The sequence below is a fragment of the Abrus precatorius genome, unplaced genomic scaffold (genome assembly GCF_003935025.1).
Source record: "Abrus precatorius isolate BTA unplaced genomic scaffold, Abrus_2018 Scaffold8, whole genome shotgun sequence".
Classification (NCBI taxonomy): domain Eukaryota; kingdom Viridiplantae; phylum Streptophyta; class Magnoliopsida; order Fabales; family Fabaceae; genus Abrus; species Abrus precatorius.
This window is the reverse complement of record NW_020874428.1, coordinates 25,909,958-25,937,321: the sequence shown is the minus strand read 5'-3', so window position 1 is coordinate 25,937,321 and position 27,364 is coordinate 25,909,958. Positions and strand designations below refer to the sequence as shown.

The window sequence follows — 27,364 nt, the reverse complement described above, 5'->3', positions numbered from 1 at the left end:
TTGATATCCTAATGTTGAAATTTAAATATTATTTTTTCTTTTTTTGATCAAATTTAAAAATTTAAGTTTAAGTTTTTTTTTTAACATCAGTTGAAATTGAAATTGAAATTGAAATTGATTTTTTTACTAAAATTTGAATTCAAAATTTAAATTTTTTAATCTTAAATTTCAGTTAAAGATATTATATTAATAAATAATTTAGAATTGTCTTTATTATCATTAAAAAGGCAAAGACATTTAAGCCACCCAACTCTACAACTATGCAAGCATAAGAAAAAGAGGACCACACACAGATGCAAGGTAGTCCTTTTACCAGATGAATTTAAATTAAAAAGTAAGGAAAAGAAAATTGTGCCCAAAATAGAGGTAGAGAGAGAACATGGCATTGCACTAAAAACAAACAAGTTGATCACAAGTTGATCAAGTTAAGGATTACAAGACCACTGTCCATACATTTTGACATGTGTTAGCCATAGTACATCTGATAGAGAAGCCTTTCAATCACAAGTTTCTCTATATCTTTGGGAAGCATCCAGAAAAGGAAAATGGGCAAGTTCTAAAATTTGTTACAACCTCAGAAGGCCCCATATTTTTACTACACCAACTATAATCTCAAAGATACTTACCTTTCTCTTCCTCTTTCTTCATTGAGTCCATTTCACTTCAGGAGGCATTCCAAGCTGCACCAAAAACCGTGTTGCTTGAGATGTCTAGTGTTGTTCTTTGGGTTAGTTGTGGAGCCATAGAGAACGTGAACTCCTTGGTGGGTCTTGCATGGAGTAGTAGTAGTTGTAGTGCAAGAACCCAAAGGAGGTTCAAACCTTGCTATAGAATCAGCTTTGCAAGTGGGGCTTCTGCTTTTTCCAGTGCAGTGGTAGCAGAACCTTCAAGATCCTCAGTGGAGAGGGTCTATGAAGTGGTGCTGAGACAAGCAGCACTTGTAAAAGAACAAAGCAAGAGAGCTCTGGATTTGGACAAGCCCATTGAAGATGACTTCGCCAATTCCAATGGGGATCTATTGAATGCTGCTTATGATCGGTGTGGGGAAGTTTGTGCTGAGTATGCCAAGACATTTTACCTGGGTACTTGTTTATCTCTTCTCTTGTTTGGAGCCTTTTCTTAGTCATTTTGTCTGCTTCAAATGAGTTTTATTATCCATTGCCTTATTGTAATTAGAAACATGTTCATACCTTGTGTTACATAACATAGTCGCACATAGCCGGGTTAACAACAATTTCAATAGTATATAACCAACAAGGCTATGAATCCAAATTATCAAGATCTTTCAAGATCACTCCGTTGCAATCTTGAATTGGGGCTCGCACTCAATTCTCAGAGTATTTTTATTCATTATTCAATAATTTGTTTTAGATAATCGAGGATAACTACTGGTGATCCTAGTACAACGTTATTATAATCGAAATGCTTTTTTTCCCTAAGCATTATGGGTCCAATTCCAACTGTTTTTTAATTTTTTACTGCTTAGTAGTGTATTTTGTTGTTGACTAAACTCATCTTAAAAATGCAAACTTTAGGCACACAATTGATGACCCCGGAGCGCCGAAAAGCCATTTGGGCAATTTATGGTATGTATGATGTGATTATATTACCCTTAAAACGCCAGCAATTGCTACCTCAGTTTCTCCATTGAGTGTTGTTGTTTTGGAATTGACAACTTGTTGTGCAATGCAGTGTGGTGCAGAAGAACTGATGAGCTAGTGGATGGCCCAAACGCTTCACACATCACTCCCATGGCCTTGGACAGGTGGGAGCAACGATTAACTGATGTTTTTGAAGGTCGACCCTATGATATGTATGATGCTGCTCTCTCACATACTGTTTCAAAATACCCAGTTGATATACAGGTACTAAATTCTGCATTAAATTAAATATAACTTGTTTTAGATGTTTTAGATTGAATTTTTTAACTTGTTTAACGTTGCACAACATAAGAAGATATATATAGCAATTTTTTATTGAAAATTATAACATTTAGTAATATGAATGCATTTAATTATATTGAATTTTGTAATTTTATTAAAAATGACTATATGTAACTTTTATCCTGTGTAATGTTGTATAAATTTAAAAAATCAATTTCAGATAGACAAATGCTAACGAGTGGCTTAAGAAAGGTTTTTGCCAAAAAGATGTAATTAACAAACCTTCTTCCCTTATTTCTAATGCAGTCCAACATGTTTTTGAAGAAAAATTTTTCACTTTGATTCCTTAACCAATGTCTTAAAGGCACTGCACTGGTTAGGACACCTTTAGATATAACATGTTTAAATTAGAGATCAGAATGAAATTGGCCATGTTATAACAACATAGAGGACTACAAGAATTATGAAAAGGGTAAGGGACATAAAAGAGAAATCGAGTTTAACCTTATTTTATGTGCTAAAACTGATCCTGTTTTCTCTTTGAAATAGCCGTTCAAGGACATGATAGAAGGGATGAGGATGGACCTGGGAAAGTCAAGATACAATAACTTCGATGAGCTCTACCTTTACTGCTACTATGTTGCTGGGACAGTAGGTCTCATGAGTGTTCCAGTAATGGGGATAGCACCAGAATCAAAGGCTTCAACAGAGAGCATTTATAATGCTGCATTGGCATTAGGCATTGCAAATCAACTTACCAACATACTCAGAGATGTTGGAGAAGAGTAAGATTCTTTGAACACATCAATGCCACATAATTGAACCAAAAACAATAACAAAATGAAATTTAACACCTTCTGACTTAAGGGTATCTCACACCCTGAATAAAAATAACAACATTAACAAGAATAAAAAATTGAAACTAGTTCTATACAATCAAATAGGCTCAAAACATATAATTTTATTAGTCCAAATAATTCAAATTATGTTTTGTCCAATTAGTAATTACCTGTTGTTCTTGACATCTGTAGTGCTAGGAGAGGAAGAGTGTATCTCCCACAAGATGAATTGGCACAAGCTGGCCTTTCAGATGATGACATATTTCATGGGAAAGTTACAGATAAATGGAGAAAATTCATGAAGGGACAAATAAAGAGGGCAAGGATGTTTTTTGATGAGGCAGAGAAAGGAGTTGCAGAGCTCAACTCAGCTAGCAGGTGGCCTGTATGGGCATCATTGTTGTTGTATAGACAAATATTAGATGCTATTGAAGCCAATGATTATAATAACTTTACAAAAAGGGCTTATGTTGGGAAAGTTAAAAAGCTCTTATCACTACCTTCTGCCTATGGAATTTCACTTCTAGGCCCTCAAAAGTTAGCCACAATGGTTAGGAGATAACTGTAATGTGTGTACTTTTTTAGTTAGAATTATATATATCTCAGGTAACCAACCTGTATTGAAGAGTAATCCATTCATTTAATCAGTTTGCAAGCAAACATTGACCCTGCTCTTTCCCTTTGTTGCCTTCACCCTTTAGGATATACATGTACAAGTGGCAATCAATTGTAGAATATATGGAAAAAAATCAAAGAAAGGGATAATATGCTTCTATATTATTATAAAATGAGTTCTTATTTTAGAGGTGAAATAATACTTTTACTTACTTTTTAGTCGTGTGTTTTTCTTATTTTATAAGATATGACTTCAAAGCTTTGCTATTAAATCAATCTTTACTCATTCTATACTATTTATTCAATTAAAGTACATTTTTACTTTCCTTTATATTTTAGTTGATGCTGAAATTACTTCTATCAACATTATGCAAAATAGAATAGTTATAAATCATTAGTAAATAACCTTCTATGAAATAAACTCATTTTAGTAATTTTCTGAACCAAAAAAATTAAACAATTGGATCTGTGTTTATCTAATTTATACTTATGTTTTATTCATATTGAAAAATGCCTATTCAATGTAAAAATAGTTGTTATTTTTGATATATATATTTCAGACTTGCAAGGGATATATGCTACTTTTCGTTTTGTGTCTGTATATTTTTGTATAGTAACTTTTAGTTGTAGCATTATTTTTTCTTGTATATTTTACTACAACAGATAAGCTTCTTCTTTTTTTTAAATAATAATATATTCTTATTCGTGTAATTTAACATCGATGAAAAGTAAAGTCAGTTAAGTTTAATTTTGTAATAAATTTTTTAAAATATAAAAAAAATTATTATTATTTCTTAACATGCTTCAAGGAGAGAAGCTTTTGCATAGGTGGATCCAACTTGGCTTGTGGAAAACAAATCTGACACAACCTTTTATGAATTAAATATATTATAATGCTATGTCACCTTTGCAGTGTTTTATTGGTTCCAACAGCCACGGAGGTGACAAACTCTTGTCTTTTCACCTTTTTAAGCATTTTCTTTGAAATTGTGATACATGAAAGGAAGGCATCGGCTTAATAAGATATTGGATTTTTTTTAATATGTACACAAGGCTATAGATTAAAAAATCAAGAAATAATAAATTGTATAAAAAATTATAACATTTTATATTCTTAATATATTATATTTTGTAATATTTTATTTTTAATATAAATTCTTATATATAAATCTTTGGTATACTTCAACATTCCTTCAATAAAATTAAAAATATATCATAAACTAATTGATTAATTTTGGTGGTGTCCAAATCTAAGAGGGTAGAAATTGTTTTTACCCGTCTAATCAATTCAATTTAGTGAATTGAGTTAAAATTTTAAACTTGCCAATCTATTTATCTTCTACTCATCTAACCCACATGTTCAAACAAGTTAAATAAGAGTGTGGTGAGTTGATATGTTGGATTGTATATTTAAAAAAAAAATATTTTTTTTTATTTTTCATATATAAATTTAATACATTTTAAAAGTTAAAAATATTGCTTTTAATAAAATTAATTATACATTTTTTTGAAATTTTTATTATATATATATATATATAAATTTTTATAATTATAATTTTTTTAATTATAAACAAGTCAATCCCCCAACTCAACAGGTAAAACAAGACAAATTAATATTTTCAACTTCCCAAAAAATAGAACAGATTAAACCCAACTTATTTTTTAATTGTTTGCACCCAACCCAAATTACAACAGATTATTGAATGTGATAGATTCACCTCGTGTTCCAACTTTCTTGATTCTTGCTAATACGAATAAAAAGAAAAGGAAACCCTAAGAGAGAGAATTTAAACGAGGGAACAATTAAGGAAAATATTCTTCAGAAACCCACCATGAGTGGTGCTGACCAACACCTCGTGTCTGATGCCAAAATCTAACGTGTTCTAGACGAAAAGGAAAATATATAATAAATTTCACCTTTTTTCGTTGGTTGGTTCACGGGTAACATCATATTTTTCATTTCATTAAATCGTTAACAAGCACCTTAAAAAGGTACTAAATAAGGAGTTTAAAATAAGCTTTTTCATAAAAAAATATAACAATGGCTTGCTTATATATTTTATAAACACATAGGTGGCTCCTTGCAAATGAAACAAATCTTGGGTTGATTTCATGAATAATATAGGAAAAAGTTGGCATTATCAACATGGTATATATCAAACAGTGGAACAAATATATACAATATGGCAATTACAACAAACTCGTAAAAACTTGCCATGTTCATGATCAAAACCCCCCAATATATATAACATAACATATTATTGGCAAATATATATTACAGCTGCTACTTGCAAGTTGCAACAGTACATCTAAAAGCCAAAACTTTTAGAAACTATTCCATGAGAACATGGACTTCATTTTCTCCTCACTCTGTGGTTATGACCTTCCCTACGTGTTGAGGATGATGAGGGAGACATAGAAGAAGAAAAACCTGAATGGTTGTTTACAGCCATATCCTTGTGAAATGCCTTTTGCACATCATCTTTAAGTTCCATGAACCGTGCTTTCTTCATTCTTTGCTCTTCTTCAGAGCCCTTTTCTAAGAAGAAAACATCTGGCATATCGTCATCTAGAAAGTTATCAAGCACCTCAGAGCAATGTGGAAAGAAGCGCCTACCATTCTCAACTGTTGACAATTCAAAAAGTATAATCAAGGAGTTTAGTAACTACATGAATGATGAAACCACCATGGTGTTCTTTTCCTCCACATTGTATCAAATTAATTTCCATTTGTTAAGTTATATAAGGTACTAGAAGTGATATAAAATTTTCTTTACTTCATTTTGTTTTTATTAGATTTTGGGTCATCAAGAAATGGATATTTTGTGAAGCAAAAATATTTAGAATTATAAATCCTGAGACCATTTAGTAGGTTCCTATTTGAATATATTCTAGGTCACCTGGATTTTATTTTAACAAGATTTGAAGATTAGAATCAGAACAAAAAATGCTATTTCATTGCATGTGTAAAAAATAGGCGTAGATGTAAGGAAACATAAGGTAAAAAACATCCCGACATTAGCAAGGGGATTATTCCTTGTCTCAGGCTTTGCTATTTGATACTTATCTTGCAATATCATTCTTTTTTCTACAGTTATAAGTATCTTACGATTCTCATTTCTCAAACAAAAGGACAGACAAATTGAGGAAAAAGTGGTAAAGATAATAATATATTAGTTACCGCTGCAGTAAAGTGGGCGGAGAAGGGGGAGCGAGGAAGAGCAGAAAATAGGCTAACAAATACAAGCCTAATTCTGAGATATTCACAATTTTGGTATATTCTGACCAAGGCAATGTACATGTAAGCTTGATTTGAAGTTAATAGAACAAAGTCATATTCATATGATATAATTCAAATTTCTCTTGGTCATACCTGTTTTAATAAGTGAATTCAATCTTAGCTGAAGTTTTCTGGTCCGATCAGCAGGAGTTTCATTTAAATCTACTTTTAGATTGCCATTTGAGGCCTTCAAAGATGATGAGCTTGCATAAAGTGATGATGAATCTGCCTCAGCATTCTCAATGGCTACCCTAGCCTCAGCAGGAAACATCATCCTAGCAACTGCAACTGCAACATGTGAAGCATGTTAATTTCATGTCCATATGCTTCCAAATTCAAAAGCATTCTATATATATATATATATATATATATTGCAAACTGCAACTCTAACGTATGCATTAAAACAAAGTGACCAAAACCAGGTACAAGCCCTACCTCTATTTTCAAGGTAATCCAGTTGCATGCGCAAATCATCAGCACTTAACTGTGATGAAACAGACATCTTCACAATATTAGAACAATTTCTCATCTCTCTCTCCAGGACATCAACACAGAGCCTATCCTTGTTAGATTCCTCAAATTGCATTGTTTTCACGTGATAATCCTTTCTTCTTGTCAACCTTTGACAAATTGCAAGAGCAGTTTGTCCATCTGGAGTGGTATCTGATGCACAGGCCCCTTTTTTCAATAGTGCTACCAAAATGGATGGATCCTTTCTTCTTGCAGCCACATGAAGAACCGTGTACCCTCTTGAATTTCTATGAAGAACATCAGCCAAGCCAAGACTAAGAACTTCTTGAACAATCTTAGAATCACTATAGGCACAAGCATAGTGCAGAGCATATGCATCATCAAGAGTGACACTAGACTCATTTAAAAGAAGCTTCAGTAGCTCAACATCATCAGAGTCCAATGCCTTATGGATTCTCCTGATACTCTTTTCATTCAAAGGCTCCACTTCCATTGCATTAGGTGTGGATTCTGGTTGAGATTGGACTCTGAGGGATTTGACTTCAGTCACAATATCACAAGGGAGCTCTTTTTCCAAAGAAATATTGTCAAAATCAGACCTTGCTACTCTTTGAATGCACCGAGATAGAAGCTGGTCTAGTTGGCAGTGAAAGGCAGCCATAAGAATAGGAATGACATCCTCTACAAGAGCCTTCTCAACAAAATTTAGGAGATGCCGCTGCATCAGTAAAGAGATATTTACATTACACATGTTTAGCAAAGACAAGCTTTTCTTGTTTTTTCGTTTTGGTAAAGAAATAGAAATAAATAATATATAAGTTACAAGTATAACTAACAGAGAATACAATATTTGATGACAAGATATCCTCCTCAAAATAAACAAGCAATGCAAAACATAGAGAAAACAAAAGGAATACATCAATACAATAGACATCAAGTCCCTCCACATGTCTAAATTATGGCCATTGCAAACATTGGTGGGCTAAAGTCCAAACACCAAAGAGCAAATGCAAGTAAACAAACCGATCCCAAATTAAAAAGGAAAAGTAAGATTTTATCTAATTGAAGTTTGACCCATGCTTCTAAGTCCTATCATAGGCATAGCTAAACTTTGGGAAGATTTTATCTTGTAGTGGCTTACTTAATGGGCAGCCTAAAAGGGAGGCAGATAATTACAATACATATCAACAGGATGTACGTTATGTGCAAAACATATTATAGACCTTAAGTTTATTGCTCCCAGTTTGTTACATTTCCTCTCTCGTAAAAAAATGAGTAATGAAGTAAAGAAATAAGCCATAGATAACACAACTGGAAACACAGTATACCTGAAAAAGTAAAACCAGCTCTTTCATCTGAAAAGTGGTAGAAGCATACATAAGTTCCAAAGCATAATTGATAGCAGGGCGGCATGCATCATGGATACATGTTTCATCAACACATGTTGTCACTTCTGGTGGTGAAGCCTTTAGCCTTCCAGTATACAAATAATGCAAGAAAACGTTGAAAGCTTCACATCCAACTGTGCCATAAGGCACCAATTCTGACATGAGATACCTTGGCTTTCCTTCTTTCACTGATCCATCTTTTCCTTTCTTAAAAAACTCATGAAAAAATGGACTACGTGATGCCAATATACAGCGATGAATACCCACAGTTTTGCCTTCAACAAAAATCTCAGCATCACTATAATCATACTCAGCATCAATCAATAACTTCTCAAGGCTTCCACTGAGCTTACCCAGACTCAAAATTTCAATACTTGCCCCTTGCTCACTGCTGGTGGAGGAAGACACGTTGTGATTGCTAGAACCATGTGACAATTGAGATGATACAAAGCTCAAGGATGATGATGCTTCATTTGAGTTATCCATGACCCCAAATACACTAAGTTCCAACCGAGTCAAAACACTATTTGACTTAATTTAGAAGAAAAAGCAGAAATTAGACCCCTTTAAGTGCCCATCCCAATTAAAAAGCTCTCCAACATCAACAGCTAAACAAATTAAGCACAAATAAGCAAAATTGCATAAGGGCACTGTTTCCCCAACCACAACACCAAGGTCACTTGCAAGTCAAGCAACAAAAGTCAGATTCCCAGAAAAAAAAAATGAGATGTTTTCATCTGAGCAGTTCATCTAATGACCCATCAAACTTATTAAGCAGTGAGAACAAAAAAGTTTGAACTTTTAGCACTTAAGTGTTGTCTGAAAGAAAATAAGAATAAATATTACATAAAGGGGACACCCTTTGAGTTAAGAGGGAAGCTGAACTCAGTAGGAGCTTAAGAGAATGAATCAGAGCCAAATCGTGAGTAACAGACTCTCTGAAACGCTTGATAAGTTGACCCAGGAAGCTTCAAAAAACTGCAAAACCAGAAAACAACTGAAGAATGAAGAACATGTCTAGTTTGAGATCAAGAATGCTTAAGGATAAGTCCTCCGCACCGTAGAAAGGAAGACTTAGAAGAGAAAGAGAAAGTGAAAAATGAACAAAGGTTGACCAACCAAATAGAAAGAAAAGAGAGAGAGAGAGAGAGCACGCTTCTCCCTAGGTTCCTTGAAAGGGAAAGAAAACGAGGACTAATGCATGTTGATATTTCTTTTCTTTTTTATTATTATTATTATTCTATCTCAATTTTCTCATGTCTGGTTTCTGATTCGTAAGTAGTAACACCCAAAACTCTATATATTATATGTCCATGTCAATTGGTTTTTATGTTTATCAGCATAATTTTGAATGCATGTACACGATATGTGATTGGACGAGGAAGAAGTGGTCAGAGAATTTAGGCATAAAAAGATTTATTAGATATTAAATATTAAATATCAATTATTTTTATTCAGACAGCATAATCATCTCTCTCAGGATGTTAGTTGATAGTCAAAGTGCTCCTATTAACAAGGGAAACAATGTTAGATCATTTTTCTACCAATTCATTTTCTAATGCAATGCACCTCAAACTTGTCCACACGCAAAGGATAGTATGTACATTAACTACATCTATCTTTTCCCTTTTCTTCAAACGATGCTGTATATATTCCCAAAAATGAGAGAGTGAAATTATAGAAATAAACTTGAAAAGAAAAGATGCGGACAGAATATTGAAATGTTGTATTCGCTAAAATAGGAAATAATTACAAAAGGAACTAAAGGGGTTGAAAAATTATAGTCACTGTTACTGGTGTTGATGCTTTTCACTGCTACATGAATTTCGCTTGGTATATCAGCTTTATATATAAACCAAATTTGATATTTTACTGATACAAAAAGAAAGCATCTCAAAATTAAACACACACGAGAGGAACACATCTAGTTCCGTGCAATTAGCATCGTTCGAATTTAGGCGTTCCTTTCGGTTTTTGACATTAGCTTTATTCTAATAATAAACCATTATTGCTAGTACCTTTAACTAAATTCCAATCTTGGTTCATAAAATTTAAAGGATTTTTTTTATTTTTTCCTGTGTGTCTTATTTATTTTGTTTGACATGTCTTCGATTATTATTATTAAGTTAAATCATTTTCTCTTTTATTTGTTTGGTTAATAATTAAAATTTTCAATTATATTAAATATAAAAAAGTATTTGAAATATCATTAAACTATTTTATATGATAAATTATTTTTTAAATATTTTTAAGTAAAAATTTTAAATAACTATATTTTGTACACGTTAAGTTTTATATTTTTAGTATAAAATTATTATTAATTTCACAAACTTTTAGCAATCAAACTATTTTGTAATTTTTTTATTTCATAATTTTTATTTTATTTTCATTTAAATTCTATTTTTTTATATATTTAAATTCAATCTAAAAAATAAAATCTAACGAGACTGATTATATAATGCATTAAATTGACATAACTAGTAAATATACTTATGCAATACACTTTGACAAAGGTTTGAGAGTAATAGCATAGTGTAATAAGAGTTACTATTTTATTTGAAAATTAATGAATTTTATTCTCATTCTACAAAATATTCAAGTGTAACAACAGTCACTATTTTATTTAGAAACATTATTTTTGTGAACTTTGCAAATTACTTGAAATAGAAAGGTCAGAGTTAACACACTTGAGGTAAGCCCTTGTGCCTTAACAAGATGAAACTATAATCAAAGTATAAAAGAGTAAGTGTTTTCATAAAAAACTTATTAGTTAAGATGAATTTATCACATTTTTATGTAATTTTTTTGAAAAAATGTAATAATCATTATAATTTTTATGTCAAGTAAATACACAATTAGATAAATAAATATTGGTTAAGTTACACTCGTTAAGCTCGATAAAAAAAGTTAAAATTTTATTATATGAATAAATATCATCTTTTTGTTGAGAAGAAAATTATACCTCATTAAAATTTCTAATCAACATTTATAAAGTAGAAGAATTGACATAAACATTTTTTAAGATGATCTATATTTCTTCCTTTTTAGTGGCCACATGATTAACATAAATATAAATACAGAACAATTTTCTGTCTATTACTTCTATTTTAATAATAATCAAAATGAGTGATCATAAAATTAAATTAATTATTTTTTTAAGAAAAATTTATAAATTATCAAGTATAGTTAGATTTTAACTATTGAGACGGTAAATAACTTATTTTCTTTAAAATTAAAAAAATTGAATGAACTCAACGTAAATCTTAAAAAAAAAAATATTGTGAGTTGATTTGTAATATACATTTATCGTTATAAACTTTTCTAATATTCCAAAAAATAATTAAAAAATCTTTAACTTCTAACTTCCATTTCTTTGCAAGTGCCTTAGAATACGACTTGATCAATTTAAATATTTAATAAATATTTATTTAAATATTAATTAAAGTTAGATCGAAACCACCTCTTTGAAGCTTAATTAATAATAATATTTTAAAAAATAATTTTGTTACAATATTTTTTTTAATTTATTTAAAATTTTGTTATAATTATAACATGTAATTCGGTTCATACAAGTCTGGTAACAGTACAAAATTAAACTTAAGCTATCAATTTAAAAATTCGAATTATTCAACCATTTTAGCATAACTTTGAACAACCTCACTATTTGCCTGAGGCCGTGTAATCAAATTAGCAGCTCTATTATTTGATTAAATATTAATTTTTATCGTAAAGTGTTAATAAAAAATCACAAATGTATTAAAAAATAAGACAAGCATTTATATTATGACTTCCAATAATTTCTTCTCACCCACAATCACACAAAGACAAAGACACGTGGCTAAACGGTAGGGTGCGTAGCAGCGTAAGAGAAGATGAAGTCGAGCACAGAGGAACATAACTCGTCCCAGGGGACTTGGGCAGTTGTATCCACAACCATCTTCGGCACGTCACCCACCTCGTACTCGGTGCTTCCTCCGTACCCTTCTAGAAGCTTCTCCAGTTCCTCCCACGTGGCAGGCTTGTGTCCTCCGCCGCCGCCGCGCACCTCCAGCCTCCGGCGCCACTCAGCGTGATCGGAGGGTTTGCACTCGATGACGATGAGGCGGGCGGAAGCGGAGGCGGCGAGGTGGCGGAGGCGGTGGAGGTGGGCCGGACGGGAGAGGGGAGAGTCGAGAAGGACGCTGAGGCGGAGGCGGAGTTGGGTGGAGGCAATCTGCCAGATGGCATCGTATGATAGGTCGTTGAGGAGTGACGCGGGTGAGGTTGGGTATAACGGAAGAGTGCAGTCTTTAACGTCGTCTTTGTCGAGTAGAGGGATTCGTAGTGCTGAGGCTATGGACTTTGCCAGCGTGCTCTTCCCACTCCCAGGGTGTCCCTTCATCGCTATTATCACCGGAACTTCTAATTTTTCCATACACCCCCACCACTTCCTTCCTATCTATATTTATTTCTAAAAAATAGATATAACAACACGAATTAATCAACTTTTATTAACAAAGTTTAAATGTAATTTGAATTTATAAAAAGAATGTCTAAAATAGATAAAAATTTATTTTTTAAGATTTAAATTATGCTAAACTTAATCAGATGGAGTTAAAAATGTTGAGATTTAATTTGGGTTGAAAATTCAGTCTTAACATTTTATGATAAACCCATTATGAATAAGAATAACCCTACTCAATAGCTATTTTCCTCACCATAATGCATAATTTTCTCGTTTCAAGGTTAGGTGCTTCCTTCGCATTCCCAATCTCACACCGATTCCAAATCCTTTTCTTCACCTCATTGCCTACCTTTTTCAAATCAAAGAAAAACCCACCCAAAGATGACAACTTTACGGTCTCTTACCTCGTCACCTCATGTGGGTTGTCGCCCGATACCGCCGCGCGTCTGTCCAGAAACCTCAGACTCAAAAATTCGTACAAACCAAATGCGGTCCTCAACCTTCTAAAAAACCACGGATTCTCCAAAACCCAGATTGCCACATACGTCCAGCAACATCCCAGGGTGCTTCTCAACAAGGCCCAGAAGACCCTTTTGCCTAAGCTCAAGTTCATCCACTCCATTGGGGTTCCAATCTCTGAAATCCCACGCGTCATTGCTCGTAACCATAAACTCTTAATAAGGAGCTTGTACAACTGGCTCGTCCCTCATTATAAGGTCCTTAGAAGTGTTCTTCGCAGTGATGAGGAAGTTGTTAGGGCTTTAAGGCACGGTGCACTTTCATTTCAATATGGTTACCTTACTGTGAAAAATTTGGCCTCTAACGTTAGTGTTTTGAGAGACTCTGGCGTGCCTCAAGCTTGCATCTCTTACTTGGTGATGTATCACCCAACTTCAGCATTTAGGAAACATTCAGAGTTTGTGGAAGGTGTTCAGTTAGCTAAGAAGATGGGGCTTGATCCTTTGAAAATATCTTATGTCAGTGCTATCCATGTGCTTATCCATGTGGATGGAGCACGGTGGGAAGCCAGATTAGCTGCTTATGCGAAGTGCGGTTGGTCTCATGAAATCTCTCTTATGGTGTTTAGAAAGTCTCCAGTTCTAATGTCGTTTACAGAGGAGAGGATTGTGAAATCAATGAATTTCCTTGTTAGGGATATGGGTTGGGCACTAGAAGATATTGCTAGATCCCCTCAGGTTCTAGCCTACAGCTTGGAGAAGAGAATTATACCCAGATGTACGGTAATTAATGTATTGAAATCAAAAGGTTTGCTCAAGAATCGTTTAAGTTTAGGTACCTTTTTGTGCATAAGGGAGGATATTTTTGTGAAGAAGTTTGTGACCAAATTTCTGGAGGATGTGCCTCTATTGCTGGATGTATATCAAGGTTCTATTGATCATCGAGATGTATTATAGTCTTTGAAGGTTCTTTTGGTCTATGCTTCTAACTTCCAATCTGCTATGGTTGCTGACTTGTAGGGCATTTCATTGGTAAACTGAACTTGTAGTTTTTATGCTTTCGTTTTTTGTGGAAAGATTTGATTTGTACTTCTCGGGTGGAGAAGGACTTTTTCTATTGATTTATGGCATACTAGTGCCATAATCACTGAAAGGAGACTTACATGTGGTTTTCAGTTTTATTGTATTGTTCATTTTGATAGTACAAAACACGCTGAAAGGAGAGTGCCTTTGTTTTGTAAGAAATGGGTAAGACTGATAACTTTGGCCTTGCTCTCTGCGTTTTTTTATTTTGTTTAAAGTTTAAATTTTAAGTATCTTGTTTATCAAGAGAAACATTTGTTCGAACATGTTTTGGATAATATACATGCTACTAATTAGAAGAGTGTCTGACATGTTGCATGCTAAAGCATTCAGAGGGGACCAGTAAGTATGTTTCAATGAAATCAAATTAAGCACTTTTGGTATGATGTACTCAAGTTTATCTTACCTTATGGCTGCTATTACTGGAAATTGAAACGATACCGTCTATGTTCTCACTGTTATGACTAATATAACCAAATAAGAAATGACAAATATATTATAGATTTTAACTTTTAATGGATAATGTTCCTCATGCTCATTTTATCTTTATTATTAATTATTAAATCTATGTTGGATTTGTTGTTTATAGCAAACATGATAATTTTCCTGCCCATTCTTCTGTATATATTTATCTGGGATATCTAAGACTATATGCTTCCCAAGGTCCAAAGGGGAGAGGACCTTGATTATAGTAATTTAATGTTTGTGATGACTATGTACATTAATGACTTGGATACTAGTGTCCTGATGCCTCTTACTTGGTCTTGATACTAACTTGTGTGGATGGAACACATCAGAAAACTGTCTGCTGAAAGACTGATTAATGGATTGGTCTCTGCTTTGTTTACATAATTTTTAAAGGAAAAATATTGAACACTTTAATGTTATTACCTAAGTAAATTTTGTGACTAATGGACTTCTGAGTTGGTTTTACTTTTAAACATAAAGTTTCTGAGGAAGAATCTTGGAGTGCCTCAACCTTTTTTCTCTCGCCTGGCAACCTATTGTCTCAATTCAATCTTTCTTTGAACCTGTTAAAGTAGCTAAGGAAATGAGAGTTGATGCTTTGAAGTGATCTTTGGTTCTTGCCTTGCAAGTGCTTGCACAGATGAATAAAGCAATGCAAAACACTTCTGGAAAATGTTCCTCTATTTGACATATGTAAGATAGTTTGCCTGCTCATGATTTAGTTAGTATTGGAAGGTTGCAGCCTTTCAGGCCAAATGATTCTACCGTTGCTACTTCTATATCATAGGATACTATTTTTCCAGCTGATCTCTGGTTTTCTATGCGTTCGATTCTTCACTCTTTGCCAATGTCTGACATTGTGTGTTTTCATTCTTTTTTTGTGATGATAGCATCATCATTTAACTTACACTACACTCACTGTAGATTTTTCAAGCGTCTTGATTATTTATTTATTTATCAGATTATAAAAAGTGCATTAAAAGTTGTCTGTATTTTGGGTTTATAAGTAAGATTTGACAGAATATTATCTTGCTATCCAACTTATGCCAAAAAATGATTGAACAAAAGGTTCGTGAGGCTAGAAGAAGTTGCACCGAGTTCCTATTTGTTCTGCTGTTTCAGGATCCTCAGTAATGAACTGCACAATGAAGATGATATAATTACAGCTTTAAGGTGCGACTCAAGGCGTAATGAATGATTTGGTTCCAAACACGAGTTTTTGAAGATAAATATTCCTAGACTCGTAGTTAAAATTTGCAAGTCTCAGTTAAAGAATGATTAATCCTTTATGATAAGAGGGCCTTTTTGAAGAAATTTATGACCAAATTGATGAGTATGTGTATATATGGATGTCACAAGGCTTTTGCAGGCTGTTTGTTTCTAACTTCAATTTTTACCTCTTCATTTCATTGTTCCGTTTTATCTTTCTTTCTCTCAGTATGTTATGCTTTCAATTTTGATGTCTGAAATTCCTAGCATGAGATTTGAACCAATGATTTCTAGCATATAGAGCTTGTTTGTACTAATTATGAAACTAAGTTTTGAAAAACTGAAAAGAAACTTGCTTCTCACAGGATGGAGGATTGAAAAACATGACAGAAATTCGAACCTTCCAAACGTTAAAACAAACATGCTGACAATACAAGTTGATAGAACGATGAATCTGCAGTTCCATGTGGCTAAATTAACTATTCACGAAAACATTGCGGACACACAGCATAAAGCATGACGTAATGTTGTGGGGTCTTACCATAAGCATCACACCTTGGTTCACATGATAAGACAATTGTGATTGCATAACCTTGGAAGCATGAAACTCCTGTCCCTGCACAACCCTCGTTTTCTTCCCACAACAGATTCCTCCATTTTCGGTAACGTTTTATGGGTTTATGCTCCCTAACACTCAACCCCTTTGTCCTATTTGTTTTGTTACCTTATCGTCGCCCAATGCCGCAAAATTCTCGTTTTTGTTCCAATCACGCATATTTCATTTGAACGACGGTTAGTACTAGCTGATACTTTTTACTACAATAAAAATGCTTCAAAATATCATAAAATAATAATTTTGTTGTCACTTTTGTTAATGAATTAATAACTTTTTTTATTCTAAAAAATGGTACGATTGCATTGAAAAACATGGAATAAACAATGTTTTATAATATAAAAGATTGTGCATTAAATGAAATTGAATCTAAGTAGTTAGGGTTATTAAATTTTAAAGTCAAATTCTCAAATAAATTATTATACCTTAAGACAGAGTAGCTAGCCGTTGATTCAATTAAGCAATGAACCTAAACTAGTAAAAATTTTAAAATGAAAATCAACACAATAATTCATAACCAAATTATTATATAAAAAAAGAGTAACATAGCATCCTTTTCTTATTAATTATTATAGTATTTCTTCATTTAACAATTAATCGGATACTAATTATTACCGAATTTTGAAAAGTTGAGAAACGGTTTTAATTTATTGAAACAAACCCGACACAATAAATGAGATTTAATTAAGACTAGAAAAGAAGATCTATGGACATATAATAATTGAAATGATTGGTGAAAAGGATTGAATACTGAGTAGTGAGTACCATTTTTCATTTTCATTTTAATTAAAAAAAAAGAATTTAGAAATTGTATAAAAGACGCGGGTGCCAACCATATTTCTTACTATCAAGCCATCTTCCTCCTCCTCCGAACCTCTTCCATATTCCAATCCCAATCCAATCCCAATTCATTGTGTTAGGGTTTTCAGAGTTTCAATTTCTCATATCCATTTCTTCAATCACCACTGCACATGCAAGATGATTCCACCACCTCCAAATTTCCATTGAAACCCATACACTCAACGATACACCAAGCGATCGCATTCCTTCCTTTGCTTTCCCTTCGCTAACTCTCCAAATTCACCGCTGTTCGGTACTGTACTTTGTTCCTTTCTGTTTCAGTGCTGCCAAAGCTTAAACGGTTTTGTTTTCAATTTTTTACTAGTTTGTGAAGAGATTTTACTTTAAAGTTTAATGTCATTTATTTGCTTATTTATTGTCGTTCAAGTCTTCTATGTGGGAATGTGCAACAAGTTGGTGTGCTTTGAAAATCCTGAAAGGACTCGAACTCCACTTGATTAAGTGGTTACGTGAATCGTGGGGTGCTGGTTTGATGTGGAAATTAGAACCCTATTTGAATTGCATTTTGGTTAACTTCATTTCTTAAATGATTTTCCCTCCATTTTTTTTTTACTCGGAAGTAGATTTTTCGTTTTAGTTTTCTTTTGTGACTTTCTTTTGTCAGCTTCATATTAATTTTAGTAGTTACTGATATTTAGAACAGTAACTTGTTTGACTTTCTGGATTTGATGTTTAGAGTGGTAACTGGTAACTGGTCAGGCTTGACATTAATGAATAAACCGTTTATTGCAAATATTCGGGTCTGGAGCATTTTACTGTATCTTTTTTCTCCTACCCTTTTCGGATGAATTTTTGTTAATGTTAATTATGTCATTTCACTTATGTTGGTTTGGTTGGTGGGTCTGCAATAATGTTGTTGCCTATTATTTACATTGCTGGGCAGCAACATTTGGAATTTGAATGGACCTTTGGCAGTTTTGGATGAAACTTGGTTATGTACACAGGGTATGAAGCATATCTTATCCTGTTGATTAATTTCAGAGGTTTTGACAACGTGTTTTATATTCTAATGAACTTTTTGGTGTCTTTGTTTGATGCTGAACGTTTGGACGTTCCACGGGAAGTTCTTACCTTTCTAGAGTTGTTTTGGCATAAGATTACTTTCAGTGAGAGAGATTAGGACACTTTTATTTATTTTGGTTGTGGACTATACTTTTCCGCAAGGAGGTTACCCTATCCTCCATACTCCTGGTATTTCTTTTTTCCCTATTTGAATATTCTTGCTTTGTCTATAAGAAAGTTTTAATTAAAAATGGGGTGTCCTAGCCTCTTTAGCACACAACAGCATGTACTTAATTTGTGACGTTTCTTTCCCTCAATTCATGTAACTTCTGTGATAGATATTGTCATCCGTAACTCATGAGTCACATTCATGGACAGACCAAGTTAGGATTCACCTTTGGCATTTAATTTTTTACAATCTTGTCATCAAACATGTATTTGTTCATGAAACAGGAGACAAGAGTATAGGTGGACAGCACATAAAATCTTCAAAAGATTTCTCATTCAAGGGGTAGTGTTGCGATGTTGGCTTCTAAAGAAATTATGAAATTCAAATCTTACCAGAGCCGGGCTAATTTGTTTGTGAAGGAATATTTGTTAGCCGTATCTCTAATTCCATACACTTCCATTTTTGGTGGTATTTTTGCTTGCAAGATGGTATGCTGTATTAACTTATGCTGTCATTCTATTTTCTGAAGTATTTCATCTTACCTAAGAACTTTTAAGGTTACTGTCATTATTATTTTTATTTTACATGTATATCTAAATATTCCCTGTTTCTCAGGTCTATGATCTTACTCATCTTTTTAGTGCTGTTCACTTTAAGAGCTATTCCAGTCTCACTAGACTCCAACGTGTTGAGTGGAATAATCGGTGGGTGGATGTTTTCATGTAGTAGAAAATTTCTTATTTTATTTCAGACAAGGTAACATGTTTATGATTTGTTTTTTTTATTCTTTGTGCAGTGCTATGTCAACAGTTCATGCTATTTTCATAACAACTATGTCATTGTACTTGGTGTTTTGCTCAACTCTATATTCTGACAACCAGTCAGCTGAACCTATTACACTTCGAAGCTCTTCATTGTCCACATTTGCTCTCGGGGTAAGAAAGATCTTGATTTTTTTTTTTTATCAATTTGTTTGCCTTTTCTTATCCTCTTTGTGATTTATTTTTGCACGTCTCCATTATACCAATAATCACATATAATTATCTCACTTCACTTTGGAGGACATGTCAATAAATCTAGTTCACCTAATCAATAGAATGAGGAGGTGGAGTTCATTTGTATTTCAGTCCATATTCTGATATTATCATGAATGACATGATATAGAGTTCCAATTCCAAAAAGTATGAGGTGATATACTTAATTAAGATGTAATTTTGGAGATTTTTGGTGGGCTCTTCATGTTTTTATGATGGAGATATTGTAAACCAAGTGTAAATTGCTAGATATACTGGAAGTGAAATTGGTAGGACGCCTTCCTTGTTAGAAAGCAGAATGGACTAGAGGAAAACGTAGGCTGCCAGGGTAAGGGAAAATAATATTTTAAGAAAACCTTTGATGACTAAGTTTATATGATAAGCAAGGAGATTATATTACCTTCCATTCAGTTTACTTTGTAGTGCATCAAGTGATCATGGAATCCAGCATTGAGATTTAAGAGAACATTACGTGGCAGATTTTTGTATCATGATAAAAAAAAATATCTGAACACCTGAGACTTAATCTGTAGGATACTAGTTATGAAATCCTATTTTCCTAGTATCTGTATGGGTACTAGGTAATGCTTGATTTTCAAAGTTTCTTTTTCTGCTGAAAGATTTGTGGTATAAAGGAAAAATGATAATCTCATATGTTCTACACTGTCCATCTTTTGAACTTTAAAGCATGCTGTTTAGACATGCATAACTCCTTGAGTGATTACTATTTAATGGTTAAAATGAATAAATGACAACTTTTCTGTTAGGATGGCCATAACTGAAGGCGTGGTTGATGCAATTGCCAAAATGGTTGGATCCTAGATTGAATATCTTAGACTGAAAGATTATCATCATTTCTTTATATATTTATGTATATGTATATGTAACCATGTTAGCATGCTAACGAATAATATTGGCATAATATATTGATAACATCTCTCTTATCATTTTTCTTAGCATCTGTATATTCTGCCAGTTCACTTTTTAATAATTCTTTCTATATATTGCTAGTAACGATTCACATTAAATGTGAACTTGTTATTGCATTCATTATCCTGATACATCCAATGGTAAAAAAAGAATTTTAATTTTATGTTCATAGCTCATATTATGACCTTCAACACATTTTTATTTTTTTTTAACTGGTCATGAAGTCTCGAATAATTTTTAATTATACTGCGACAGGTGTCTGTTGGTTACTTCATTGCTGACCTTTGGATGATACTTTGGTTTTTTCCTGCTCTTGGTGGATATGAATATGTAAGGATCATATCTTTTGACTTGTGTTGTTTAAACCAACCTGACCTGTTCATCTGAGCTCTCTTTTTCAATTTTAAGATGTTGCACTTGATAGGAACTCATCTGATGATTATGCCAAGAGTTTCATTTCCTTCCTTTTTTTTTTCTCCCTCTTTTGGTTGTGGGTCAGGATTTAACACAACTTCATATTTAACATTGATTCAGGTGATTCATCATCTGCTTTCGTTAGTGGCAGTAGCCTTTTCGATGTGTTACAGGCAGGGGCAGCTATACACCTACATGGTTCTTATCTCTGAGACAACAACGCCAGGGATCAATTTGAGATGGTAATCTTGCACTAAAGTTTGCACTCTAATATGTCACATAATCTCTATATTTATTAATGCATGCATTGTGTTTGCGAAGGTATCTTGATGCAGCTGGAATGAAAAGGACGAAAGCTTATCTCATCAATGGGGTTGTAATATTCATTGCTTGGCTGGTGGGTTATGTCTTTGCAGTTTGAAATATATTTATGTCCCTCTTAATGTTATATGTGGAATCGTTGTGAATTGCATATCATGTTGACTATATACAATTTTCATTCTTTCATCTTGGACATGCTTACTGAAATGGTCGATCTGCAGGTTGCCAGAATACTTTTGTTCGTGTACATGTTTTACCATGTCTACCTGCACTTTGACCAGGTAATAACTACTGACTCGCTGAATTTGAGAATTGTCTGGTATTTGGTGTTTTGTGGCAAGCAGATCTTAATAGTGAATTTTGGGCCTCTTAAAATGGCTAATAATGTTTTGGATGATAATTGACATACAACTGGATCCATTAGTTGCCTATCTCTTTCGGAACATCAATGTATTGTACATAATAAACTATATTGGTAGAACAACTTGTTCCAATAAATTTACAATTTGACTCCTTGTTTGCTGAGCCAAATGTTGTCTTGGTGGAATCCATCATTTCAACTACTAAATCATGAAAGGTTTATCCCAAAAGATTGATGAAAATACTACAACATGTAATGGTGGTGGTTTATGGTGAGATATGAGAAGCACAAATCATTACTGTTGCATTTTGCATGCATGGTCAGACAAATGTAATATATTATATACATATATATAATTTTTGTAATATATGGTGTATTCTTGCTTTGTATCTGAATCATGGTTTATTTCTATCTAATTTCTGGTCAAGGAAAGTCTACTTCGTAAAGCTTGGATCTCATGTCATTGCTTAAATATTCAACAGGTTCAGCAGCTTCACTCTATTGGGAAAACGTTAGTTATTTTTGTGCCGATGGTGCTATCAATTATGAACTTGGTTTGGTTTTCGAAAATTATCAAAGGGTTGAGGAAGACGCTGGCGAAGAGGCAGTGACATTTCTGCTTAGTGATATTACTTAGGAAAATGAAATACGGGTCAATGACGTGCAGTGAAAGATGTAACAGAACAGAAACAATTGAAAGTGTTTGGATCCCTTGTGGATCTGAACTTATATTGTATAAATATGTCAATTCTGCTCCATTATGTTCCTATTCATGTACATTTTGGTTTAATTTAATATATATTTTGTTTAATGCAACGTATTTGTTCCATCCGTTTGGCTGAGGAAACGCAGTGTTTATTATCGCAGTAAGTGTAGTATTTCTTTGGATCAGTAAAACGAATTTTGGTTTTAAGAAATGGCTTTTGGGGTTTATACACCTGATTTAAGCAAATTATTTTCAATCACGAATCACAGTCTTATTACTTCTAATACACGTATATTTCTGTTTTTTTCTTGATGTAAAATTTGTCTTTGTTTTGATAAAATTACATTTGAAAAAAAAGTATCATTTAGAAAATTTCCTTGGGTAGTTTCTAAGACAACAATTCAAAATTATTTACACTTTTTAAAATGAGATGTTTTTTAAATAATTTGGTTCATAATTTTTCTAAAAAAATATTTTTTACAAAATATTATAACTACTTTTTCATTTAAAGTCCCAACAAACGGCCTCACAGTCTTTTAAAAAATAAGTGATGTAATGTTGTGATTTACATAACTAAAATTGAAGTGCTGGATCATTTTCTTATTATAAATGATAACTAAAGCTGTTCACTTAGTGCGGAGAGGGTTTAAACAATCTAACATTGATTTAATGGAAACAAAACCATTAAGCAGTTCCAAGGATCATAACAGCACGTGTGGTGTTGGTGGCTTTGAAGAGTCTGGAATCTGATTATGACTAGAATCTTGCAGTTGATGTCAAATGGACATGACATGTTAAAGATGCCAAATTTTTTTATGTCAGATTCAATTATTACATACATAATATACATATGTCCATGTGCTGATTTTATCTCACAAGGACAATTGCTACTTGAATAAGGCGACAATATTGAGATGATTAAATAAAAAAATAATTTTAAATTCTATCTTAACATTTTTTTTATTTACTAAAACACAAAGTTGAGTATTTTTTTATATTTTCAAGATATTAAATATATTTTTTATACTCAATATATATTTTTTTAATTTTTTAAAAAATAATGAGAAGAGGTAACAAAAATTATAGCAAAAGATTTATATTTTTCAAACTGGCTTGGCAATTTATATAAAAATTTTCAAAATTTAAAGACTGAAAGTTAAAAGTAGTAAAATAAAAGAAAGAAAATTGAAAAGAAAAACAAACAAAAAAAGAAAGAGAAAGAATTTTGTCGCGTTATCGTATTTTGTCATACGTAAAATGCCATGTTAACGTCACTTTAAAAATAAAATTTTAAAGTTACAAAAATTTAGTTAAAAAGTTTTGTAATTTATTAAAGTATTGTTAATTTAAAAATACAATTTTGTCATGCCATTGTATATGGGAGTTTGAGTTTATTGTTTACAGCGTTTTTGGATTCTTTTAAATAGTCATAAATTAACGTTTAATTTATCAAACTTAATCATTAATAGGCTCCCTCTTACTCTGACTCTGAGTCTCACCCCACCGTCCCTCCCTCCTTTCCCCCACCGGCCACCACCCCACATGAGAGGACAGGGACGAGGGAGAGGGGATGGGGGAGATCGGAATGGCTGGATTAGTCACCACTTACGCTTGAAACTTGAAGGCAAAAGGTTGTGGGACACTCACTGTACGTACTAGTTGAATTCTCAGTTGAATCTCTTTCACTTGACTTATACAATTTGACCCGTTGTTGTGAAGAGAGTTTGGGTTCGTTGAAAATCATTGGTAAAGGAGGGTGTGGAGAGGTTTACAAAGCCGAATTACCAGGAAACAATGGTAAATTGATTGCTATAAAGAAGATTGTTCAGCCTCCAAATGATGCTGCTGAGTTGGCAGAAGAAGATAGCAAGCTTCCGCACAAGAAAATGAGGCAAATTCGGTCTGAGATCAACACTGTTGGTCTAATTAGACACAGAAATCTTCTTCCTCCTTTGGCACACGTTTCTAGACACGATTGCCACTACCTTGTGTATGAGCTCATGAAGAATGGCAGCTTGTAGGATATGTTGAGTAAGGTTGAAACTGGTGAGAGAATTGGATTGGATATCAAGGCTCTTGGTGTTGCTGCAGGACTTGAGTACCTTCACATGAGTCATAGTCCACGCATAATTCATAGGTATCTCAAGCCTGCCAATATTCTTCTTGATGATGTCATGGAGGCTCGAATTTCAGATTTCGGACTCGCCAAAGCCATGCCCGATGTTAAGACTCACATCACATTTTCCAATGTCGATGGAACTCTGGGGTATATCGCTCCGGAGTATCTTCAGATTCTCAAGTTCACCGACAAGTGTGATATATATTGCTTTGGGCTTATAATTGGTGTGTTGGTTACTGGGAAGCTTCCTTCTGATGAGTTCTTTCAGGACACTGATGAGATAAGCTTGGTGAAGTGGATGAGGAAGGTCATGACTTAGGAGAATCCCAGAGAGGCTATTGATTCAAAGCTTCTGGGGAATGGATATGAGGATCAAATGCTTCTGGTTTTGAAGATTGCTTGCTTTTGCACCATGGATGATCCTATGGAGAGGACTAATAGTAAGGATGTGAGGTGCATGTTGTCACAGATCAGCCACTGAATCAGTATGTGATATAATGTGTACAACGTTTTTGGTTAAGCGTGCTTGTTTATGAATATCAAATATAGTCAGATCATACAAGAGGCCATAATAGAGCTAGATAGAAAAACAAGTTAAAGGGAAATGAGGCAACTAAGTGGCAAACAAAATGAGAAGGGTTATCTTACATATTTTGAAAGGATATATTATATGGTACACACACAGGTATAATATATGTACTCACATAAGCGGTAAAAGGAGCCATGTCACGTCATGAAAATTACATTTACCTTAAGATGGCAAAAAGGAAAAGAAGCTTTAGATTGTCATCTTAAGGTATGTTATATTGTTCACAATGACAACCACAGCATCTGAAATCATTTTGAATTGACATCTCTGCTAAGAAATGTGTTTAGCCAAATTTTTTAAGCGCCCTTGTCTCATGGAATACCGTTTGTACACTGAGGAGTGAAGATTAATATGAAAGAAATTGTGAAACTTCTGCTATAAAAAACCACATTTTTTAAGAAATTTAATGAAAAAAATCTATCAATGTTATTTACGTTCCTTGTTTCGTAATTTGCTGAAGATTTGTAGCTGCTTCACATCACAACCAAAGTCAGCACTTCCCACATGTACTATAGCATAGCTGAACAATGCCAGCACGTGATATTATCCTCTAACTATGCATTTGGGGTAAGGTGTCCAAGTACATTGAATCTTCTGGCATATATGTTGTCTTCCTCTTGCATGTGCTATTGTTATTTATGTTTAGGACTATGGCTTTGCTGGACTACTAAATTTCAGATTTACAACTCCAACATACAATTTTTTGTCCAACTCCAACATTATATAAATTGCAGATTCTACCATATTTACACATTTGTTCACATAATTGTAGCTCGGTTTCACGACTCCTAAGTCTCTTTTAGAAACTAACAACCCTGCTGTTAATTAAATAATTCAGCATTTGAATATTGACTCCAATCTAACTCATCCTTAGCCACCTATTCATATTTTCAATTCTATTGACACGGAGTATCGAGTAATGCCTTTCCAATTTATAGGGTGTGGAGAGGTTTACAAAGCTGAATTACCAGGAAGCTGTGTTCACTGAGGAGAGGGATTAAACAATCTAACATTGATTTAACAGAGACAAAACCATTATGCAATTCAAAGGATCATAACAGCACTCCTATGTGCGATAAGGCCGACACTGAGGTCTATGATTCTGAAACTATAGATCACCAAGAACAAGGAGGCTATTAATAATTAATGGAGATGCTCCCTCTGGTTTCAATTTAAATGATTATTCTTGTTTCTCATTTATTTACTCTTGCAAGAAAAAATTAAGTTGTGCTCCTTCCTAAAATACAAGACCAACATTTCTTATGTCAAATACATTAAACCTCTTTAACGCTAGTTTTTTCTTTCCCAAAAACAGTTCACAAGGGCTTAACAACTTATAAAATGGGTTTTGAAAAACTTGTAGTTGCTCTCAAAGAGAAGAAAGTCAGAGCATAGCATCTGTTTTATATTTTACAACACAACACTAAAATCCTATCTCAGCGATGATGATCTCATAGCAACACCCAGATATTAAGTTAAAAAAAATTATTAAATTTAATAATAAAAGTTATATGCATACATAATCATAGCACCAGTTTCAAGAGTATAAATAAGATCAAGGGGACCCAGAACATAAGAAAGGAAAGGAGCATGGACAATAGCATAAACACCAGTAGCAAGGACAAAGGAGAAATGCATCCAGTAGCAAAAGCACGAAGAATCACACTCAGTCACAAGATGATTTCAATTGCAGTGTGACAAGCTTCTGGTGGAGTCTGAGTTTAGGTTGATTTGTATTTATCATAACTTAGGCAACTCCAATTTTTTGTCCAATTTTAAAGTTATATAAATTGTAAGTCCTACCATATGCACACATTTGGCTGCAAATTCGCAGAACATGATTGACAGTTCAACTTTATGTAATATAACATGATGTGATGTATCCAGTAGACTTTGTGTGAGCAGAATGCGAAATGCAAAGATGAGACTTTTATATGCATAAAAACGGCAGATTAATTAAATAAGATATAATAAACTAACAAGCCTACACTGTAAAGAATATAATAATAAACTAACTATAATAAGTCCTAGCCTAAAATGTTAACACTAACTAGTGTTGTGTACGTTTAAGTTAAAAAAAATTACACATATGTTCAGATTGTTAGAT

General features: G+C 33.3%; 4 protein-coding genes across 7 annotated transcripts; 3 read left to right on the top strand and 1 right to left on the bottom strand.

Moving 5' to 3' along the window:
• Positions 1 to 463: 463 nt before the first annotated feature.
• Positions 464 to 3,621, top strand: LOC113874108 (phytoene synthase 2, chloroplastic-like). Of its 2 annotated transcripts, none has more exons than XM_027512329.1 (5): positions 464 to 1,082; positions 1,536 to 1,586; positions 1,693 to 1,865; positions 2,433 to 2,668; positions 2,915 to 3,621. In XM_027512329.1, exons 1-5 carry the CDS (start codon positions 707 to 709, stop codon positions 3,282 to 3,284), a joined length of 1,206 nt encoding a protein of 401 aa, XP_027368130.1. In that variant the 5' UTR covers positions 464 to 706; the 3' UTR covers positions 3,285 to 3,621. The 2 variants fall into 2 exon arrangements, with proteins under 2 accessions (XP_027368130.1, XP_027368129.1); XM_027512328.1 differs by having other exon boundaries at positions 511 to 1,082; positions 1,536 to 1,590; positions 1,640 to 1,865; positions 2,915 to 3,520.
• On the bottom strand, positions 1,152 to 9,672 carry LOC113874104 (regulatory protein NPR3-like). 2 transcript variants are annotated; one of them, XR_003506087.1, is made up of 5 exons: positions 8,417 to 9,522; positions 7,053 to 7,806; positions 6,711 to 6,905; positions 5,532 to 5,963; positions 1,152 to 1,162 (listed from the first exon to the last, which is right to left on the bottom strand). XR_003506087.1 is itself a non-coding variant. In XM_027512322.1 (4 exons), the coding sequence occupies exons 1-4, from the start codon at positions 8,960 to 8,962 to the stop codon at positions 5,692 to 5,694; spliced, it is 1,767 nt and encodes a 588-aa protein (XP_027368123.1). In that variant the 5' UTR covers positions 8,963 to 9,672; the 3' UTR covers positions 5,428 to 5,691. The 2 variants fall into 2 exon arrangements, 1 of the variants encoding a protein (XP_027368123.1); XM_027512322.1 differs by lacking the exon at positions 1,152 to 1,162 and having other exon boundaries at positions 5,428 to 5,963; positions 8,417 to 9,672.
• A 2,759-nt stretch (positions 9,673 to 12,431) lies between these two features.
• LOC113874109 (transcription termination factor MTERF2, chloroplastic-like) lies at positions 12,432 to 14,750 on the top strand. Its single transcript, XM_027512330.1, has one exon. The coding sequence runs from the start codon at positions 13,178 to 13,180 to the stop codon at positions 14,333 to 14,335; it is 1,158 nt and encodes a 385-aa protein (XP_027368131.1). The 5' UTR covers positions 12,432 to 13,177; the 3' UTR covers positions 14,336 to 14,750.
• Positions 14,751 to 17,577: 2,827 nt separating this feature from the next.
• Positions 17,578 to 22,655, top strand: LOC113874111 (transmembrane protein 56-B-like). 2 transcript variants are annotated; one of them, XM_027512332.1, is made up of 9 exons: positions 17,578 to 17,844; positions 19,068 to 19,271; positions 19,399 to 19,487; positions 19,580 to 19,718; positions 21,003 to 21,077; positions 21,282 to 21,403; positions 21,483 to 21,558; positions 21,704 to 21,763; positions 22,326 to 22,655. In XM_027512332.1, the coding sequence occupies exons 2-9, from the start codon at positions 19,137 to 19,139 to the stop codon at positions 22,452 to 22,454; spliced, it is 825 nt and encodes a 274-aa protein (XP_027368133.1). In that variant the 5' UTR covers positions 17,578 to 17,844; positions 19,068 to 19,136; the 3' UTR covers positions 22,455 to 22,655. The 2 variants fall into 2 exon arrangements, with proteins under 2 accessions (XP_027368133.1, XP_027368134.1); XM_027512333.1 differs by lacking the exon at positions 17,578 to 17,844 and adding an exon at positions 18,650 to 18,803 and having other exon boundaries at positions 22,326 to 22,598.
• The last annotated feature ends 4,709 nt before the right edge of the window (positions 22,656 to 27,364 follow it).